This window comes from Thunnus albacares, chromosome 22, assembly GCF_914725855.1.
Source record: "Thunnus albacares chromosome 22, fThuAlb1.1, whole genome shotgun sequence".
NCBI classification, from domain to species: domain Eukaryota; kingdom Metazoa; phylum Chordata; class Actinopteri; order Scombriformes; family Scombridae; genus Thunnus; species Thunnus albacares.
Window position 1 is genome coordinate 11,604,623 of NC_058127.1, and position 22,650 is coordinate 11,627,272.

Sequence of the window (22,650 nt, forward strand, 5' to 3'; positions counted from 1 at the left end):
ACTGTGAGGAAAACTGAAAAAACTACGCTGGTGACGTAATGACGACAAGTCACGTAATTGACGTTGAGCTGCGCTTTCTCCGTCATTTACGGTAAACCCAGAATTTGTCAAGTCATTGTGACTTGAATTAGTTTTATCTCTTTCCCTGCGGTTAATGATTAAAAAACACTATATATGACATAGATAAACTAATTAATAACAAATTGGTCATAAAATATAGTAATAATCCGTTAGATCTCATATGGGTACTGTATGGTCAGTATTTTTGGTGCAAATATAAGCTAAGCCTCATCTCTAAATTGACAGCTGATCGATCCAAACGATTTCAAAAATATGTAAAACTGTAGAGAACTTGACAGGAAAACATACATTTACAATGTTATATTGGTGCAACATTTAGTTTGGTTGCTGTATGAAAAAATGGCTGACATAACTTCCGGGACACCCTTCAAAATAAGCGTCCGTATTGTGGAACGCTGAAATACTTAAAGGACGCGTTCACAATTTTTCACGTCTGTATTAAAACAGGTGTCCATATGAACACTGAAAGATGTTTTCCTCACTGTAATAATTCCTCCTGTTCATTCTGGCTATTAAAAGATCCCCTTCAAATGTGCTTTCATTGTACGTGATGGGGGGACAAAATCCACAGTGTGTCCATGCAATAATTTTGTGCAAAAATGCATTTAAAAGTATATCAGAAGCTCATATGAGGCTTCAATAGTCTGAGTTAGTCATTTCAAGTGCCACATTTCTGCCACATTTACAGTCTTTTTAGCATCAAATTCCCTCTTTGTGTTTCCCTATTGAGCTGTGGTGGAAGTATAGTAACAAAAGAGGGACTTTAGCACTAAAAAGACTGTAACATTTAAAGATATCTACTTGATTTGACTCATTTGGACGGCTGAAGCTTCATAGTAGCTTCAGATAAAGTTTCAAATACATTTTTTTGCACAGAAGGAGGACTGTGAATTTTTGTCCCTCATCACTTGTCCCAAAAGTGAAATGAGTTTTTGTATTTTAGAAGCACAACACAATAACTTCCGCTATAATTTTGTTGAGCTTGACAGGCCGTAATAAAATGCAGCGTGGCTTCTGAAAAAAAGGGCATTCCCAATACCCGCCGCGCGTCGTCCACAGTGAAGCACATCTTCTTCAGCAGTCACCATGGTTCGCGAAGTGGAAAGTCTCGTAAGTTGTAACTTGTTTATTTAGCTGCTTTCATCGTCTACCGTTTTTTAGAAGCCGCCATTGTTGTCAGTTAGTAGATGTTTTTAGCGTGTTAACGGTTGGCGCCGTCCTGCTGCCAACGGCCGGTTGTAGCTAGGTTAAGCGCTCGTTCTCTCCTCTCGTGACTCATTCTCCACACTAGGGCTTTGTTTTCCAGTGTTTTCTATCTTGTTCACTTAGACGGACACTTGCACAAAATTAGCTCACGATAATCTTGAGATAATACTCAAGAGTGAAGCTTCAGGTCCGCTTAACGCGCCCGGTTGTCCGTCAGCCTACCTCACCATGTGTGCGGAATCTGGACATTGCTATCTTTTGTAGCTCGGCGGGTAGCTTGCTGAAGAAATGCTTGTTGGACTGGATGCCTCGATACTTCATAATATTAACGCATTATTAGTTGTGAATGTGGCTGTATTGTGTGTTAAGGGTGAAAACAACTTGTAGCTAACGCCAGCACCGCTGCATCATGTTGGACTTACAGCGGGCCAGAGCAGGCCTTTCCCGGGCCGCTGGATGTTTCAGGATCGGTGGGTGGGGGGACCGGATAGGAATGTAACGTCAATATTTTTATACTATAAAACACTTCGTAATACTCAGTTTTACTCTGGTAAAACACAGGTATGATTAACTGGAAAACAAGTCGAGTAACACGTCGGGTAGTTTATGAATGAAATGTTACGGAATTATGCAGTTTTACGGATATGCATACATTATTTATCAATATTATTATCGTTATGTATTGATCTAATTACCTCTTAACATGTGTGACGTTTTAGATCAACCGACATCCTCTATGCTTATGCTGCGTTCACGGTACATGGACTTGATGGGTGGTAGAAAAGGGGGAAAGACTTCCATGTTATTAGTAATAACAACAACTTCATTTATATAGCACCTTAAGAGCTTTCAAAGTGCTTTGGCAGACAAAATTAAAGCAGTAATCCTCAAAAAGACGTAAAAACACAGCAGAGAAAGAAAAAAAAAAAGGTTTAAAAGACAGTAAAATGACATCACATGAAAGCAAGTCTATAAAAATGGGTTTGCAAGCGTCATCTGAAGAAGGTTGTATGATAACTGAGTTGCTTGTGTGAGGGTTTTAAAAAGACTGCATTTACAAAATTACAATTAATATACAGTACATTTGGGTTTAATTACAGTGAACGGCTGATGCATATCTGCTTGCCTTTTAGGCACCTCCTTATTAAGTGACAAAGTATGTATATATGGGAGCTTTCAGAAAAATCAGTTTAACTACAATACCTCTGATGCGACTTGAACGCGGCATTAGGTCCATGATGGAAAAATCCAACCCAAAAAAAAGTAAAGAGAAAGAGTAGGGACTCCTCTTTCAGGAGGCACAGGCGCGCTCTGTGTCTCATATACAGAGCAAACAAAAGCAGCAGTGTTTGAATTACAATATAGAGAAAATTACCTAAAATTTAGAATTATATAAATTGGCTGCTTTTGTTTGAAGCCTGTGTGAATGATATGGTGTAGTTGTATAATACTGAACTGTACTGAAGCTTTTTTTCCCCCTTAAACACACTGAAAGTATTTTACTGCTTTCAGATACAATGAAGAACATGTTTTAATTTGCAGTGACTGCAGCCATAACTGCAGATAATTATCATCATGAGACAAAACTGCCAGAAGCAATTATAAGCTGCTATTACCGAGTTCAGGTTGGATAATCCTGTCACTACAAGATCAAAATCAAGCTACTGACATTATCTGTTTCTTGTTTTTTTTTTTTTTTTTTTTTTTTTTTTAATTTTCTGTAGGATGACTTCAACAACATCTTGAAGGAAGCTGGAGACAAGCTGGTTGTGGTGGACTTCACAGCCACGTGGTGTGGCCCCTGTAAACAGATTGGACCAGAATTTGTGGTAAGTGGATAATTGACTTTTCAAACTCATAGTTGAAGGATTTTTTTTTTTTTTTTTTTTAAATTGGTTAGAAAAAGGAACACTGTTACATGAGCAAAGAAAGACCATCTTTTATCCATGGCATGTGTTTCTATGAAGGGAGGGAAAACATTAAGAACAGAGAAAAACCTGAGACTGGATTGTGGGCACAAAGTAATCCTTTCTAAACTGGACTCAGTTTAAGCCAAGAAAAACTTTTTAGAGACAGTCCTGCTCACTTTCATAAGTCTGCAGATATGAGAGAGTAAGTTTATTTTCTCTAGTTGCAGTCTTTGTTAAACGTCTCTAGTACATCAAGTGCAGATAATGTAAATTTTCTCCTTTTTTGTAACATTTTAAATCAGGAATGCATCTAAATATATGTACACTCACTATCATGTACATCCTTTGTCTTTGTATCTCTTTAATGCTCACTGATCCACTGTCTTGCAGAAACTGTCAGAAAAACCTGAGAACAAGAACGTGATCTTCCTGAAGGTGGACGTGGACGAAGCTGAGGTAAAAACAATTTATCTGTAAATCTATTGGTCAGTTTTCTTCGGCCTAAATATCAGAGGTCAAAAAGTCAGTTCTGTATGTTTCACATCTCGTATAGGAAACCACTCTTATATTTTTAGCTTATGTCGAAGGGGGCGGCCATAATCATTAATACTCAAAGCAATGTGGACTATTTATGAAATCCATTTCACCAGGCCATGTGGAACACACAGCGGGCTCATGTGACCCAAGTGCAACATTTTTCTGCCTCAGTGCTACGACGTAGTGAAACGAGAACAAACCGTGCTACCGTTACACATTAACAGCATTTGTTAAAGAGCTTTTGGTAGAATGATTCGTATTCATATTGGTTTATTGTAACCACATGTGGTAAACCCTCAAACACACAAAGAGACATAACAGCTTTGTTTACATATGTAGGGTAAGTTGGCTTTTGGCCAAACTCCAGGTAATATCTGATCTGTGCAGCTGTCAACATGAACCTTTGATACTCATTGATTCTTCCACTGTTGAGTCCTGCTCACACAGAACAATCTGTGAGGAAAACAGTGGAAAAAAGCAACTTGAATTGAAAGTGCTGTAATTCATAAGTGTGTAAATGAAGAAGGCACATTGCTCACAATCTTCTTGTAAAGGATTTTGACCCATGTAAGTTTAGATAAGTTGGATCAGGCAGCTCAAGAAACATGTTTTTAGAGTTATCTGGAGAATTTTTCTGCACAAAACCTTGAATGGGTGTTTTGACATCAGTCAGCGTTCCAAACCTGGTCAGGTTTTATACAGCAACGTTTTCTAGATAATTTGGTAAACCATTTAAAGCTGCTGTAACTGTCACTATACAGTCAGTAATATTTGTGTATTTATGTTTAAACAAATAAAACTTGTAGGTTGGTTTACATTTCTGTACAAAACAGAAACTTATCAATTATTTAGTTCGGTCTTGTGGGAAACACAAGGCGGTGAGGATGGAGGGAGAGGCTCAGGTGTCCTGCTCATCCAACAACTCCCAGTAGTTTCCTGTTTTCCGTCCAGTATCTGGATGACTTCACCAGTGTGAAACAAGTCTGGCAGGATTCAAATATGCTCACATGTAAAACGCTGAAGTTACTCTACTGCGTACTTGAGATCATTTTCTGGCTTGAGTGTATATTTTTTTGTTGTTGTTGTTTGTTTTTTTTAATATTCACCTTTTTTCACATTATCTCCAACTCTCGTCAGCATGACCAGTCCTCAGTTAAGGGTCTTACTACGGTTACAACTCGAGTCCATCTGATTGTTGTTCCCTTTGCTCTTTTTCAGGATGTGAGTTCACACTGCGGGATTAACTGCATGCCCACATTCCACTTTTACAAGAATGGACAGAAGGTAAGCTTTAGGCGTCGTGAAATTTTTTAAATGTTTTTATTTGTATATGATTATCCAGCCATATTGTAAGAATCAATCACATAGTAATCACTTTTCTCTCATGACTATAAAGGTATAATCATGTTTCTGTGATGATGTTTTTTTTTTTTTTTTTTTTTTTCAGGTGGATGAATTCTCTGGCGCTAACCTACAAACGCTGATTACGAAAGTGGAATCATTGAGATCTTAAGTTCCTACCGACCATCAACACACGCCACCCCCGTCATTGTATAAACCACGACACCGCTGTCCCCCCCAGCCCCCACCCCCTCCCCTCTGTACATGCTTAAGAAATTCCATCTCATTTAATGTACAATAACAGATCAGGTCTTCTTTTCCTCATCGGGAGATAATTTATTCCGCTCATGTTGGTGACATTAAGTCTGTCAATTCAGTGTCTGTACTGACTGTCTGAACAACTGGCTGAAATATGATTAAAACCCAAATGACCACTTTTAACTCTGTTTTATATGAGAAACTGATTTTTGCTCCTGACAAACCCCTGAACTTTTCTTTGTATGTTACGTTTTCACCAAGGTGGATTTAATAAATGAAGATGAGTTACAGAAACTTTGTGCTGTTGTGTTTTGAGTTTAATAATTTTGCCTCAAAGCAGCTGGATGATTGTTTTTTTTGTTTTAAATTGCATATTCTCATAAATTTATGTGAGTGTTACTGGAACAGTGAAGTGGGTTAAACCAAATATGACAATAAGAAAGATTTAAATTCGTATTTGAATGCAGCAAACACAACAGAAAGATGACTTTAATGTTCAAAACCTTGCTGTGAAGAGAAAAGAATGAGGTGAAAAGGCATTTAATGGTATTTTATGCTTTAATAAAAATGTGAGAATAGTTTACACATATACATTGGACAATCACATCAATAGTTTTTACACATCGTACAAGTATATAGCAGCATATGTTTTAATACTGTTGATTCTCTATATGAAAAAATACAGCTTTATTTTACAAAATGGTTCTTGCTTTGCCTTTTGCTGAGAGATGAGAATGAATTGGTTTACAGGTGTGTCAGTTAACTATACAAGAATTCCCTTCATACGATGATTCACATGGAGCTGAGTGGAAACTTTTAGATGTGATAGTATCCTGATCTCCTTTTCCTGCCAAGAGAAGGAGGAAGAAACTGATCAGTTTTCATGTGTCAATATTCAGGCTTCGTCACATTTGAATTTAAGATTAACAGGCGTTATTTTAATTTTAATTTCATTTTAAGAGCAATGTTGCTACCTGTCACCTCCTATATCACTCATCAAAATGTCAACAGAATCTTCTTTTCTAAGAAAAATGGTTGATTGTGCGTTAAAATGACTCATAACTGAAGTAAGAAAAGGTCAAAACCTTCATGACTACTTTTACTTGACGTCAGGACTTCCTACATTTTCCTTTAAACAACCGCTGGTAACCTTTGAACATGCTAAAAAGAGAAACCTGGTTACTTATTTCCCTGTTATACCTGATTTCAACATTATCCAGGTTTCTGACACACCTGCGTACAGGTTTACATCCTTAATCCAACTACTCTGTCACTGACTGAGTTACCTGAGCAGATGAAGATGGTTTCTGGCTGCCTGAACTGTCTGAAGCTGCTGAGTTTTTCGACTGCAGGAGCTGACTTGTTCCAGTCGATAACCAGTAACGGATGACGAGTCACGGTCGTTTAACAGCTGTCTTACTGGTGTCAGACTTTCACTTTCATCTCAGCCTGTACTGTTGATATCCATAACAGCGTTTATCAACATATTTTTTGGTTATACTGACTATCTACATGTAACTAGAGTCGTTAGGAAACGTGGAGGGTCTTAACATGCCACAGATATCTCTAAAATACTCCAGCTAAGATATTTGGGTTCCTCAGAAAAAGAATAATGGCTTATCAAGGTTTATGAAGCCAGGATATGATGTTTATAAGCTCAAACATGTAGACATGATACACAAAAACTGAATCATAATGGGCCGGGATCACAGGATGTTTGTGTGCAGGAACCTTTGAAAGCTTAATTTTAAGAAGGACTGTTTTGACAACAGCATAAACAGTGTAACACTTGACTTTGACAGTGGGTGGAAATAGAAACTTGAGACAAAACACGGCTCACAGCTGCACCGTATTCCTCCAGTCGACTGAGTAATTTGTTTTGTGTACATATTCACATATTCTCCTTTTAAGATTGAATGAACAATTGATGTTGGGGGAAAAAACTGCTGGAAAATGTTTCTGTCAAACCTCACAGCTTCTCTCGAAATGTTTGTTTTCGTTTAGGCGCTTGTCAAAATATATTAATGATAGATGTTCAGAATCATTTAATTTACTTTAATGCCAGAAATATGTCTGAAAAAGCAGGTGAGAGCTTTTCCACATTAAAACAGGAGAGAAGTCTCATAATGTCAGAGCTTTGTTGCATCTCTACTATCACTAATAAAGACATAAAATACCCAAAAAGCTAAATATCCAATAAATCTTTAAATGGAGCCAATGAGATTTTAATTTTCCTCTAAGTAACATATTTTCCAACACCGTGAATTAAAAACTAATCAGTATTAATCACTAATTAATACTCTATGTGATGTCATGTTATCCTTCTTTGCTTCCAACTGGCCTTTTCTATTGTACATGGATATTTGAAATTATAATTAAGTCGGATCAGTTTACTGATTAGAATTGATGAAATATCAACTAAATTACTTTTACACTGAATAAAACTAAAGATGAGGAAAAACTTCAGTTGTACGGTTGAAACTCGTCTCCAGTGTTTCTTCAGATATGAGTCTGTGTGACAGTCACATGGTTTCAGATGGCTCAGTTTTATTGAATGGTGGAAACAATAACAGTTAACTTGTTCCCTTAAATCTTTGAATTTTCCAGAAAATGTTAAAAAATACAAATATTCTTTTGTTTTTTGCTTTTGTCTTGACGGTTCAATGTAATGTAATTCCCCAAGAAGCTCAATGGCATCGTGTATGTACAAGTTATATACAGTATGTCTATAATTAAGGTGTCAATTTTCATACTGACAGTAGCAAGTTTCAGATGTATATATGTTTCTATTTACATATAGAAATGGATTTGTCACTGTTCTATGATTTGTAACTATTATGTTTAAGTTTTGGAATTGAATTTTTTTGTTTGTTTGTTTGAAGAGCTTTATTTTTTTGTTGTGTGTGAGTGTTTTTGCTTTTTCTGTTCACCTGGAGCAGTCGTGTCCGGTCCACCCTGGACTGCAGTGACACCTGTTCGGTCTGATGCATCTGCCTCCATTCAGACAAGGCGTTGAACACACAGCTGTGAACGAGTCACACACACACACACACACACACACAGAAAACACAGCACAATCATCATTACATGGAAATCACTAAAACCGCAAGTATTTGCTGACGAAGAAGTACAAATAAAAGTTCAAAAGTTTTTTTGGGGGGGGAACAGAGAAATGTGTTGTACATCTGTCTTTAATGATCAGATAGTCAATATTTACTTTCTCTGGATAAATTAATGAGAAGCTTATCCAGAGAAAATGTGGCTGCAAAAAAAACAAAAAAACAAAACAGAACAAAAAATATGAAACTCCCCTTTACAGGAGCGCTGACTCATCTCCTGTTCAGTGTTTTTGCTTTGAGCCCTCAGAGAACAAAACCTGTAACATGCTGCCATGACAGACAGATGGTCGAGTGCTTCCTCGCTCTGCACTTGATGCTGATCTAAACCCTCATTAACACTATTATTGATAAACTCATTGAAGTGACGGTAAAATTAAAAAGGCCGGTTTGAGGTTACTAAAAAGTAGAACACATGAAAAGATAAATCAATAAAATAAAATAGGGAATTGTAACAATATGAATAATAGATATTATTCATAATCAGAGATTTAAAAGGTCAGAACAGTTTCTTCTTATCTGTGTTTCTCAGCGAGAGCAAAATTCAAGCTTCAGGGCTGCAGCAGCAATCATGTCGTGTATGATCCACTTTTTATAATCACATCTGTCTGTCAGATTCTTAAAAGCTTTTAAGTTTATGAGTAAAAGTATTAATGTTTGTACTTTTATCTTCTAACTGAGAAAGGATCTTCTTCTCTGAGAAACATGATTGAAGTTTCAGGTTTCAAGTCATCTCGAGCACTTTTATTTTCACTTAAACGTCTATTATTCAGCGACCTCCACACCTACCCTGCTCTGTCAAAAATGTTCTTTTTTTTTGCAAAGGAAATGTTTATTGTTTTGCCATTGCTAAAATGTGTCTTTGATTCCACAACATTTCATTATAAATAGCTGCCGTTTCCCCTCTTTGTATCTGTCCTACATTCCAGACAGCAGGAGATGACAAAAAGAAAGAAAATGATTAGTTTTGGGTGAATTTTTTCTTTAAAACTGTCATAATTATTATATCCAAAACCACTTTTTCCTTTTATTTTTACTTTATTGATATTATCCAAAACAAAAAAAACATTATCAAATAGACTAAATCAATCTTTAAGTTGAGAATCTAGAAATTGAATTACTTGATCCTTCCTCAGTAATAAAGAAATAATCAAATACATGAACACAAAACAACGTTGGCGTCACACAACCCTCCCGAGTCAGAGCCATCAGGGAGACAATGACGCTGACGTGAAGGGAATCCTGTGAAGTAATGACTCTATACGGACTCCCATCATATGTCACTGACGTAATGGGTTTACAGGTTTACTCACATGCAAGTCTGCACATGTGAACGCATCACCGACTCACACATGAACTCACCGCTGTGACAGCGCGTCCCCGTCCACCCGGCGGGACACTCGCACTGGTAGGGTGCCACGCAACGCCCTCCGTTCAAGCACGGCAGGATGCAGATTGCTGTCATTAGAGAAGAGAGACGAGAGAGAGAGTTAAGGAGTCACTTTAGGTCATCGATCCTCTCTTTCTCTTTCTTTCTCTCTCTTCAAATCCATCTTTGATTCAGTTTTCGAGTTCAAGCTCTTTATGACCGCAGGCTTGAGAGACGCATTATCTGATACTCATGAGGAAGTAATCCATCTCAGGTTTCAAGAAGATAATTCAGATTCAGTGCCTCCATAAAGAGCTTAGTCACGCTACTAGTTACATCTTAAAGCACCAACAGAGCTTAAATAATCATTTTCATTATCAATTAATCTCTTAACATGTTTTGAGGAATCAATTAAACAATTATTCTATGAAATGTCAGAAAATGTCAGAAAATGTCAATAAATGTCAGAAAATGTAACGTCCCAGACTCAAAACCAAACCTAAACCAAACATATTCACATCCACACGGGTGTTTTCTCTAATTCTGGCTAATTAATAACACACTCAAGGTGAGGTTGAAGGTGGGCGGACTATGCTTACGTGAAGTCACCAGACATCATGTAAGCATAGCACAAACATCGGTAAAGTGATAAAAGTGTGATTTGTCAGGGAGACGTTAATCAAGCACATTCTGTGCACCTCCACAGACCTTTTCTTGTATTTTCCATATTTGCTGCAGGGTTATTTATGCCACATTTATGCCATGTTGTCAGATCTGTTTGCTTGTTGCAACGTGTTGAGCTCTTTAGGCCAACGTAGATTATTATTGAAGTGTGTTATTTTAAAAAAAAACACATATACCATAGAAATAAACACAAGGAATCAGTGTTGACTTTTTCACCAGTAGCTTATGATTTCTGCACAACTCTTTAAATACACAAACATAACTTGTCCCGTCGTTTGTAGCCACTCCGGTGTGTTTTTTTTTACATTTACATTTGGATCAAGCCTTTAAATTATGTGTCGACTGAGCAGGAGACAAATCATCTGAAAGCTTTTTAACAGCAGTTTGTTAAAGCGAAAAAAAAAAAAAAAAAACAACAAAAAAAACAAAAAGACTCATTTTTTTCTTTCAACGCCACCTGACTCCATTATCTCTGACGCTCTTTTGTACCATTGTCTGCTAAAACCTGCTTAGCTGGTTGGATTCCTGAGCGTTAGTGGGTGTTTGTTTGCATTTGAGTTGTAACACACTTGGGATCACGTTCTGCGTGTTCATGTAGCGACGCTGTGTGAGCAGAAGTTTTACGGAACAATATTTGATACTCACGCTCCTCACAGAGTCGGCCCATCCAGCCTTCGGGGCAGGAGCAAGTGTTGGGCCGCTGACACACACCTCCGTTCTGGCAATGCAGCCAACACACCGCTGAGAGACGACACACACACACACACACACACAAAGGCATATCAAATAAGAACGCTTCCCAAAACGGACACACAACTTAAATTGTCTGAAAGCGTACAGACAGACACAGAAGAGAGAGCAAGATAAGGAAAAACATTCAATCCTCTTCCAGCGCAATTAGAAAAAAAGAGAACAACATTTACAGCTTCCATGTGTTATTTCTCTGCCACAGCCTCAACAACATCTGATGTAAGTCTCGGCCATGCAGCGTAATAAACCAGAACAAAGGCAACAAGATCAAATTCATCTGCGCAAACACATCCGAGACATCAACAGAAAAAAAAACTCCTTTTTCAGTGCATAAACTCAGCAGCTGTTGAGGAAAAGCTCGCCTGGATCCAGCCCTTGTTTTTTTTCATATGTAAAACATTTGTGGCCATTTGAATTTCATGCTGTTGTAGCAGCGGTGGTGGTTTTCTCGTTCAATTTGCAGCGAGTGGGAATGCTCATGAATATGGAGCTCAACTTCTGGTTTGATTCTCTGATTTGTTCCCGTGTTGATAACAGTACAACAGGTTATACACACACATACGATAATATGTTATTGATCCAATTGGAAACAAGCAGCTTTAAAGTCAACAGAGCCAATGTGACAGATTTCCACTGGTCACCTGATTAATGGATGTGAGCTCTGACAAAAATTAACAATTAAAATGATAAAAAAATATATAGATACCTGAAGATAAATTGTTTGATAGGTTTAGTATATTATGTTCAATATTTTCTATGTTTATAGGATGGAGTTTAGCTTTTTTAGTAAACCTACAGTATTTTTCCCCACAACCTGCCACATGTATTTCAGTTTTTCTTTTAGAAACTAGCTTACACATACTGTGAAATGTTCATGTAAAATGTTACAACAACAACATATTTTATACCTGCACTCCACTCTGGACAACTGAGACTGCTGTCAGTTGAGAAACTGACGGTTTTCTTACTGCAACACTGATGAACGTTGATATAAAAAGTCTAAAACGAAGCAGCTTCTACTTCGGCCCTGAAGGCCTTAAACTAAACCTAACTTGTGGATGTTTTGGATAGATGCAAAGAAATAAAAATTAACTCTACTGTAGCTTCACTATAAATATCTTGACGTGATGCTGGGTTGATTTTTAGCTGTAATGGGGCTGTATCCAGGCTACAGACAGTACTCACACACACACACACACACATAATATATATATATATATATGTATACAATGTAGAGTCACATCTCAGAACATGCGTGGTAAGACTGCACAGGAAGTGTTATTGGTCACGTTACAGCAGGAGAGAAGCACAGTTTCTGTGGCAAAAACTTGCTTTTCAGGTTGACTACCTGACTTTCGTCGTTTCCCATACTTCACTGGCAAAGAGGAAACACAAAAAAATATACAAACAAATTCTTGGTAATTTCACCCACTTCCACATATTGTACACATGCACAACTGGTGTTAAAGGAGTAGAATTAGGCAGAAAAAAACAGCCACGGAGTGTTAATGTATCTGTTGGAGATAAAGAGTAGTACTCGAGGAAAGCTAAAAAGCAGCATAGCGTCTTGTGCAAAGGTGACAGTCAGACGAGGTGTCCTAAGAAAAGGGACAGTCCCTTCTCTGAAACACATGGGTGTGTTCTCTCTACCTCTGCATGTGGGAGGCGGCGTCCAGGTGCCGTTCTCCAAACACCTGCTCCTTCCAACGCCCTCCATGGCGTAGCCGCCAAAACAAGAGTACACTGCCACGTCCCCGTACTGGAACACTGCCCCCCGCACCACCCCATTGGCCACGTGGAGGGGGGGGCCACAGGACACCCCTGTACAACAGCCCAGATGGAACGACCCACGAGTTACTCACTACAACTCTTTTTTTTTTTTTTTTTTGGTCTCCTCTGTCTTAATTAATGTCATGCTGCCATGATTGTCTTTGATCTTGAATAATTCATGTGTTATTCACTGAATGGCCTAAACAGGTGATGTTCATCTATAAGTCTAACAGGGAGTGGACAAAATAAAAGAAACACCCAGCAACACAGTACAATAGAAGCTAAGTATGTTTTTTTTTTAGACTTGTCAAAGGTTTTAATTAAACTCTTTGCTTATTTTTTGACGCCTCTTTCCTAAAGATGCTTTCCTGTGTTCGGTATGTCGTCATGATTACTGAAACATCCCCTCTTGCCATACTACGCAACTGAAAAGTGTTTGAGACACAGAAAGAGCGACTTTCTGGCCAAAGCCAAACATTATGAGTTTAATAAAATTGGTATGTTTTGTAAAGCTTCTATATTGTATAATAAGCGTTTTTTGTTGTTTTGTCCACTCCTGTATATCTATGCAAAATATTACTATGAAATTGTGCACTGCAGAGAGAGAAATTTGTGTCGATTGACAGAAATTAGACTGTGTTTTTGGGTTTTTTTTGTGTTTTGTCATGCAAAACATCCAAACGTGTCTGATAGTGTGGCTTGACTATACTTTTGTCGGTGAAAATTCCCCTTTACAATCAAAACAGAAAAGAAACTGAAAGGATTACAGTAAACATGCATATATGAGAATGAACACCATGCAAGTACAAACATTGAGCCATAGCAACATAAGCACCATTGTGTTGTAAAATCAGAACGACTGCGCTTAAGAAAGATCAGAGGATTATCTGATAAAGGTTGCCATAGAAGCTGCGGAGGTGCCCCATAATTAGTCCAGCATACAGGACACCAACAGTGTTTGATGCAGCCTCATTTGTTTTGATAAAAGCTCGGTGAGAGACAGACGACAACAAAGAGAAAAAGGAAAATTACTCCAGCTGACAGGCAGATTTTAAGTGAGGAGCCATGCATGTGTAGAGAGGCATTCGGCACAAGACCAGGGGAGCATGCAGAGCTGTGCAATATCAAATACACATTTATTTTTAACTTGATTATCTCAGGAATTAAGACATGATTAGCTGGATGGAGAACAGAGTATATTAAAATCCTAATAATTAGATTTGATTGGTTTACTCAAACATAAAACTTAATCAAATGATCTGGATTTGACACACAAACACTTAAAACAAACATTTCAGACAATAATCTGTCAAATTTGAGCATGACACAGTTGGGTCAAAGATATGTATGAATGCATCATAGTTACATTACGATAACTTGAATTCACTATTTTTACTACAACCTTTACAGATGTATGACAAGATAATATCTTAAAAAAATGTTCTTTGTAGCATTTCTTCCAAACTGAATAGACAGTGCAGTAACCTATAAAGATGATACTTACTCTCACACGCAGACATGGCGGAGCTCCAGGTCTGGTCCGGTCTGCAGGTGATGGTGCCGCCACCTTTGGCCTGTTGACCTTTGGGGCAGGTGACACGGACTGACTGACCGACACGAAACTCCTGGGATATGTTCCCCCTCCAGGCCGGAGGTGCCGGGCAAGGCTTAGCTGTGAGAAACACAAATGAAGGATTCGTTTTTGACTCATCAAGGTCTTTATTCAGTTGACACACTTTATCTGTTAGCCATGTGGAAGTATAATTTCTTAAACTTAACCACAGAAACAACAACAATATGTAATAGTAAACATGGCTGACATCAGGCCAAAGTACTAACTATACATAACTATTTATACGTTTTTGGCTGAACCGGCCACAGACCAGCCTTATAACCGTGGTTGTCTGTGAGTGAGTGAGTTTCTCCATTGGCTGTTGCTCTTTAAAAATGAATTGGCGTGAGATGATAAAGCGGAGGACAGCGAGCGGTGCAACGCAGAGTGATTGTGTTTCTGCTCTTAAATACAGTGAAGTCGGTTAAACTCATGTTTAAACAGACGTGTACCAGCGTCTCTGCCATCTCCTCCTCTACGGTCCAGTGTGATCGACTCTCTGGCTGACGGCGCTGTCAGCAGCCAGCAGGAGAAACACTCCGTGGTGGGTTTGGATTTTACAACTGAACTAATAGCGGGACGCAAACTTTTTATTTGTCTGATGTTTTCACATCACAAACAAACGATGAACGACAGCATTAAAACACAAGTCTTGCCGGTAAAACATGCGACTCATGTAGCTGTTATATCAGGTTAGTGAGGGGCGGCTGCTCTGCAGGTGCGCTTGATTTTACTGTAACTGTGATAATCAGGTGGAGATAAGCCTCCTGAATTTGCAACCAAAGTGCTGTCAAAACTTTCATTTCCATCGCAGCCTCCAGAATTCTCGACTGTGAAAGAGGCAAAAAAAAGGTGCATAGAGGCATGACCATCACTCTGACAAAACACTCAATGCTCAGTGAAAAACGAGAGACGTCCGCAGAGTGATATGAAAGAGCAGGGGGAGTTAACAGATAACTAGAATAGTTATAATTATTATTAAAATAAGTTCTCTGTCAAATCAAACATCCCAGGATATGAGTATTGTTTTTGTAGTAGTTTAACTGTGTCATGTGATGCTACTTCAGTACTTTACCAGCAAATATTACTGGGAACACTAAAGAAAATTGCATTTAATATTTAATATCCAGGAATTCACATTAAAGACAAAACCACTGACTATCCCAGTAACAAACTGGCCGCACACAGTCCAGCCATATACTAGGTTTTGACCTGGTCTTGTTCTTTTTAAAGTTTGTGTTGCTATATTATAGAGTTGTTAGGCTACACTTGGTGATATTCTTTTTCTCCACATATTTAAATTGAGGATAGATAAATATTTAAAACATCTTTCTCTGACTGTCACAACCAAATTTGAACTTTACATGTTTCACAAAGACATCATTAACTACAGGGCTCGTATCAGATTGCATTATCTGATACAGGAGCTTCTAATGTTAAGGTCACTTAATATATATATCATATATCATATATATCATCCACAGTGTCCAAAATATATTTGAATGGAGGCATTTTTATGTTCAAATGTTTAGTTTTTTAGTTATACATTACATTATTTTACATATCCAAACATATGGAATATGTGATTTATTTGCTGCATATAAATATTTCTCAGATGAGAACACGTTTTCTACTTGTGCATATCCTGATATAAGACTCAAAACACATCCAGTGAACTTCTCTGACTCAAACTATATCTAGTAGTAGGAAGAGCTCTTCTGACTCATTGACCCATTGTTGTGAAACAGATGACGAAAAAGCTCAATGATGTTGCAAAGAATTTTAAGAGGGTGTTTGCTCGCACTATGTGGTCTATACTTTTACCAGGAGTTTGTGAGAAAGCAACTGTTGCAACAGTGACTATGTGGAAAAGGTGTAAGATAAGTGCAATATAATACGACGCCTGTCTGAGTAAATGAGACACAGTGGGTGGAAGTAATAAATTAATTCTTCGATATCACATCCGCAAACTTGTTTCCTTGTGTGTGTGAGAGAGAGACAGAGAGAGAGAGAGAGGCAGGCAGGGTTTCTCACGTTGGCAGGTGGGGAATATGGAGCTCCAGGTGTTGCCCCCCTTACACACCACCAGAGGATCTCCCACCAGGGTGTAGCCTTTATCACACTGGAACTCCAAAGCGCGCCCTGTGTTCAGGTTGTGTTCCTGCACTTTACCGTGCAGCATCTCTCTCGGGGTGATGCAGCCCTGTGCCACTAACATGCGAGATACGATGGAGAAAAATGTTAAAATTAAGATGTAGAGAGACATTGAAAAAGAAAAGATTGTGGTATTATTCCTGTTAATTACATAGTTCTTCCTTTATTTGTTCAAACTGCTTACAGCTTCCTATAAAGTAAAATGCTTTGATTCCTCTACATCACAGGACTTTTTCTTTTTCTGGGAATGATGTGTAGTATTTTTTGCATTTGGTGCTCTAAACACAAGCTTTCGTGTACTAAACACAGGTAGAACTGTCCGCAGATAAACCTTTTACTTGTTGTTTGCTCCGTACCTTCACATGATGGTGCTGGCAGGCTCCACGTGCCATTGACCAGACAGCTGAGAGTCTGTGGGCCAACAAGCCGCAGCCCGGCATTACAAACATAACTGGCATTGTTCAGGTAAGTCTCTCCTGTTGTCTGGACCTGTGCGTTTTTTACTGTGGGAGGAGGCCCACATGACTGTGCTGGGGAGACAATAGTCAAGCACAAACAAAGCGTCAGAGGTATGCTGAGGTTGATGTACTGTGTGTTTGTACATAATGTATGAGGCTGCTTTACATTATGAGGAATTCTAGGTTACACCCTCAACACAATGACTTATTTTCATTTCACTTTGCTTTAAGATTATTTTAAACATTTCATTTTTACAGTTGGTCAGAGGACATCACATAGCAGGAAAAAAATAATAATAAATTGTCCAAAAACAGCGAGAAAAATGGTAAAATGGTGATGTGTGTTATTTTCCAGTTCATTAAGTTTTAGAGCCATAACTGAAGCTGAAGTTCACTTCACTCTTATAAAGTTTCCTCACCTCTAACTCCATCTGTAGTCTCAGTATATGTCGCCTACATCTCTCTATCTTTGTTTTGCAACACAAATTAGCAAAGCAAACAATTTTTGAAGGATGTCCGTTTTTGTTATGTAACAGGAATGCAGTAATTGAGGCGTTGCCTTGTGACGTGATTCTAATCACAGTCTATCTGTCAAACTTTGTGTTGCCTTCTGTATTTACTCAGCCATGAAACATTACTAAAAAAATAAATCTGTGTGTGTTTTTGGAAGTAGCCATTATGTTTGAGGTTTCGGTCTTTTGAGGTCCCAAGCTTTAATGATTTTGAGTCTTAACAACAGAATTTTTAGACAGCCCTGCAGATCTCTCTCTCTCTCTCTCATATGTAAACAAACCTACCAACACACACTGGCTGAGCACCACTCCATGTTCTGTCTCCCTGGCAGGTCTGGACAGAGTCTCCCTGTGACAAAGAGAGCACAGTGTAAAGCTACAAATGATAGTAGATGATCTAAGCACAGCGATGTGTAGGGAACATTGATTTGTAGCGTTAGTAGGACACATGATACAATCATTTGCACGACAGAGACTTTGTAACTTCAGACTGTTCATATAAAGGAGGCTAGAACATCAGTGGGTATGAGTGCATCAAGAAAAGAGCGACTCTGCTCCTCCTGTTTGCTCTGTAACTTCACTCTTGTATTGATTGCTGAGGAGAAATCACGTGACTTTCTGTAATCTAATGACTGGGCAAGAATGGTAGATAGATGGCAGTGACTTACACTGATTACATCTTTGGAGGGTCAATAAAACTTGGAAAAAGGTATATGGTTACATTTGAACTATATATATTTAAGACCTGTGTTTTCTCACCTCAGTTTCTAACTACTTAAGAAAACATGTGATGAGCAGTACCTTCATGTCAAAGCCAGGCAGGCAGGAGTACATGACAAAGTCTCCGTAGTTGAAACTCTCCCCCTCAGTAACACCGTGAAGTAGAGGAGGGGGTTTCTCACACACCACCAGCTCACATGAAACTGACGAGATGCTTGGAGCCCAGCTTCCACCCAGCTTATCACACAACAAACACAAAGACAGGACAGGAAAATACATTATTTATAGTTTCATAGTTACATCATCTGCACTTCTCTAAATCTCTTGCCAGTGTTACATGATAGGAAATTGCTAAATTACTTAAAACAGAAGGTCACAACATCTTCTTTCAACATTGTCACATTAAGATAAAGAATCTATGAGACTTGGGCAAATCACTGACTAACATGTTTCATACCTGACATTCAGTTAGTGCTGACCCCTGCAGGTAGAAGCCAGTAGGGCAGGAGAGGGTGATGGTGCTCCCTACAGGGATGAGCTCCTTCCCACTGATCGCCAGATGAGGGATGGAGACATTGGTGGGAAGCAGGCACGGGGTGGGGCGGCATCGAACGCTGTGTTTGGACCAAGTGCCGTCACTCCGGCAAGACAGAGTAGATATCTGTGTTGCTAGTTCGTACCCATCGTCACAGCTAGAGAGCAAGAGGAAAAATATGTGAAAAGGAAGAAAGCAAAGGTAAGGGATGTGCATGAGAAAAACTAAATCAGAAAAAATTTATTGTTCGCCACAAAGTGATAGAAATTAGTCTTTGATAGTATAGCCAAACAAACGCGTGCTAATGGTAAAAATGATTTCACATAAAAGTTAGGGCTATTTGGTAGCACAAGTCTCTAAAAAAACCCCACATTAGTTGGGGTTTTCCATACACTTGTGCTGGCCTGGCTTGACTTGGTTTGACTTGCCGTGTCAGCCCAGCGTGGCAGGGATCTCCATTCAAGCAGGGGTACCTGCTTGAAGGTGTGTCTGTGTTAACTTTGGAGACTTTGGAGATATTCTTTGTCTCTTATGTCTATCTTAGGCGTGACTCAGCACGTTTAAACTGGTAATGGGCATGCAAATCATGGTTTGACTCATGATTTGACTCAGTGCCAATGGAAAAAGGCTATAGAAGTCATATGATACACAGGAAGGTTTCACCTGATCCCACAAACTTACTGGGAATGTTTTGTTACAAAAAACAAATAAACGAAAAAAGCAAAAGGCGATGTGATGACCAATGTCCATTAGAAATGACAGAAAATTTAGGTTTGAACACAAATTAAAGTAATAATTACAGTACTTACGTGTATGAGATCTGGTTTGGGAAGGTGAAGGTCTCTCCCACTACCTGAGCATTGGCTACAGATGGAGGTTTTCCACAATTCACAGGCTGACAGCTGATTCTGGGTTCCCCCCACCTGCCGTCTCTTCCGCAGGAGAGGTGTGGGAACCCCTTCGGCTGGTAGCCTGGCCGACACCTGTATATAACTGTGTCTGGGAAGGTAGCACTGCCGCCCTGCTGAACAGCATTAGGAACTGTAGGCGGAGCGACACTGCACCTTCCCCGACCACACACAGGCACCCCGGGGCTCCATACCCCTCCTTTCTCACATACTGCCTGAGAGGGACCCAGCAGCTTGTAACCGTTGTCACACTGGAAGTGCACTTGGTCTCCGCAGGCACGGTTGCGACCAAGAACCAACCCGAATTTCACCACCGGGAGGCCACAGACGCAGGGCCGACACTGAGGCACGGAGCCCACCCAGAGTCCCTGGACGGAACATCGCAGGATGGGATCCCCAACTACCTCGTAACCATCGAAGCAGACGTACTCCACTATGTCATCGTAGTTGAAGCTGGAGCCGTTCAGGAAGCCGTGGCTGATGTCTTCAGGTGGATCACAACTGATAATATCACAGCGAGGTGGTGGTTTGTCCCAAAGTCCGTCTGACTGACAAACAAGAGTGGAGTCTCCGTTAATGGTGTACCCGTCATCACATTCATACTTGACCTTGCTGTTGAGGCCAAACTCTGACCCCAACACGCGCCCATTGGGAATTGGTGAGGGTTTCCCACAGCGGGCAAGTACACAAGTAGGAGAGTCGTGGCTCCAGGTGCCATCAGTCTGGCAAACACTGATAGATTTCCCCTTTAAGATGAAACCTGGCTGACAGCTCAGTTCAATCTCATTATTATAGGTGTACTCCTTGCCTTTAAAAGTAATATCACTGGGGACTTTAGGAGGACCACATGAGACTGGCTCACAGTAGGGCTTCTGTCCATTCCACTTTCCATCTGCCTGGCAGACGATAGTGTCACTACCCTTTAGGACAAACCCAGGATTACACTCATATTGCAGGACCTCAGGATACACAAAAGCACCTCCATGAGTTGTGCCATTAGCGATAGCTCCTGGGTCACCACAGGAAACAGGGCGACAAACTGGGGCGTCATTAGTCCACAGTCGACCTGATAAACACTGCCTCACAGCCTCCCCCTCCAGCTCATATCCTCCCTCACAAGTATATCTGACCATACTGCCGAGGGAGGAATCAGTCACATTCACCCAGCCGTGCTCTGGGTTAGGTGGTGTCTCGCACTCTGCTGGGACACAAGATGGGGCCGTCCCGTTCCAGCCCCCATCCTCCCGACACACTAACCTCGTGGGGTTTGTGAGGTCGTAACCTTTGTGGCAACTGTATTCAATCAGTGTCCCTTGAAGGAAGCTCAAGTCCAAAGGTGAGGCTCTTCCCTGCTCCGTCACCCTAACATATTCCCCAAAGTCAATGTGAGGAGGCAGGCCGCAGTCCGAGGGAACGCAGATAGGAACAGAACTTGACCAGCCGAACTCTTCACATGTCAGATGGTCCTGTCCTACTAGCTGGAAGCCAGGAAAACAGCTGTAGAAAATAGTGACACCAAAACTGTGATCCTGACCTTCTACGAAACCATTTTCAATGGGTTGAGGTGGAGTGCAGGATATCTGCACACAAGCCGGTGGCTCGACATCCCAGCCCCCAGTGGCCAGGCACTTCAGAGTCTCTGGGCCTTGAAGACGGTAACCACGACGGCAGGAGTAGGTGACACTCTGACCAAACTGGAGTTTTGTATAAACTACTTTTCCATTGGCTATCTGTTTAGGGATTGAGCATTCAATTGGGCGGCAAGAAGGCACCCCTCCAATCCAGAGTCCCTTTTCTCCACAGAGTACAGTGGAGTTGCCCACTAAATTATATCCAGTCTTACAGCTGTACAGTGCCTTACTGAGGTACATCAGACCCTGAACATCAACGATACCATTAGAAATCTCCGCAGGCTGAGGGCATTCAACAGGAATACATTCTGGGTAAGGGCTGCTCCACTGCCCGCTTGCTAGACATGACACAGAGCCTTCTTTTCTTAAAGTGAAGCCGTCCATGCATGTGTAGGTCACCACAGCGCTGAAAGGAAATGGGGGTGAAGATGAAGAAGGGCCCCCAAATGATACTTCAGGAAGAGAGCCACAAAACACCTGCTTGCACAATGGAAAGGTGTCGTTCCACTCCTGGGATGGGGTGCAGCGGAGGATCCGGGCCCCCTCGAGGACGTAGCCATCCTCGCAGGATAATTCTACTGTTCCAGATTCAGAGTCCAGGCCTTTCAGAACCAGATGGTTCTCCTCCAGTGGCGGCTCCGGACACTGCACCGGTGAGCAGCGGGGTTGCCTTGTCTTATCCCACTTTCCGAACTTCAGACAGGTCCAGATGGCGTCCCCGACCAGCTCGTAACCCTCATCACAGATATACTCTACTTTCCGGCCCACTTGGAAGTCAGAGCCCCTGTAGCGTCCGCGGGCGATGTTGGGAGGAGGGTCACAGGTCAGAAGGACACAGGTGGGAGGGTCGTTGTTGGACCACTGGCGGTTGGCTTGGCAAACTCGCTCTGCACGACCAATCAGTTTGTAGCCTGCATAACAGGCATATATCACCTTGTTGTTGAAGATGGATTGAGCTCTGTCCTACAGGAGGATAAACAGAGGGAGATATCATTTAAACATATATTGTAGTCATTTGAAATCTGAAAATATAGAAAAGGTATTTTTTACAGAATGAAGACAGTAAAACTTATTGGTAAAATTCTATTTTATGGGTCT

At 40.2% G+C, this 22,650-nt stretch overlaps 2 protein-coding genes across 9 annotated transcripts in view; one reads left to right on the plus strand and one right to left on the minus strand.

The window, feature by feature from the left end:
• The window catches only part of svep1 (sushi, von Willebrand factor type A, EGF and pentraxin domain containing 1), a 123,021-nt gene that overhangs the window by 8,450 nt on the left and 91,921 nt on the right, over positions 1–22,650 (minus strand). For 5 of the 8 annotated variants that reach the window (XR_006399901.1, XR_006399903.1, XR_006399899.1 and 2 more), the window contains 11 exons: positions 19,823–22,515; positions 18,936–19,170; positions 18,560–18,715; positions 18,044–18,107; positions 17,145–17,318; positions 16,669–16,845; positions 14,527–14,694; positions 12,903–13,073; positions 11,148–11,243; positions 9,812–9,907; positions 8,264–8,357 (listed from right to left, as the gene is read on the minus strand). Coding sequence is in view for 1 of the 8 variants with exons in the window: in XM_044340497.1 (XP_044196432.1) it covers positions 6,150–6,180; positions 8,264–8,357; positions 9,812–9,907; positions 11,148–11,243; positions 12,903–13,073; positions 14,527–14,694; positions 16,669–16,845; positions 17,145–17,318; positions 18,044–18,107; positions 18,560–18,715; positions 18,936–19,170; positions 19,823–22,515 (4,155 nt within the window). In the remaining 7 variants the exon portion in view is untranslated. Of the gene's footprint in view, positions 1–5,390; positions 6,181–6,619; positions 6,788–8,263; positions 8,358–9,811; positions 9,908–11,147; positions 11,244–12,902; positions 13,074–14,526; positions 14,695–16,668; positions 16,846–17,144; positions 17,319–18,043; positions 18,108–18,559; positions 18,716–18,935; positions 19,171–19,822; positions 22,516–22,650 lie in introns of those variants that run through there. The other 3 variants (XR_006399902.1, XM_044340497.1, XR_006399904.1) reach the window with 3 other exon arrangements.
• On the plus strand, positions 1,062–5,627 carry txn (thioredoxin). The gene is made up of 5 exons (XM_044340515.1): positions 1,062–1,191; positions 3,012–3,116; positions 3,588–3,653; positions 4,953–5,018; positions 5,182–5,627. Exons 1-5 carry the CDS (start codon positions 1,168–1,170, stop codon positions 5,245–5,247), a joined length of 327 nt encoding a protein of 108 aa, XP_044196450.1. The 5' UTR covers positions 1,062–1,167; the 3' UTR covers positions 5,248–5,627.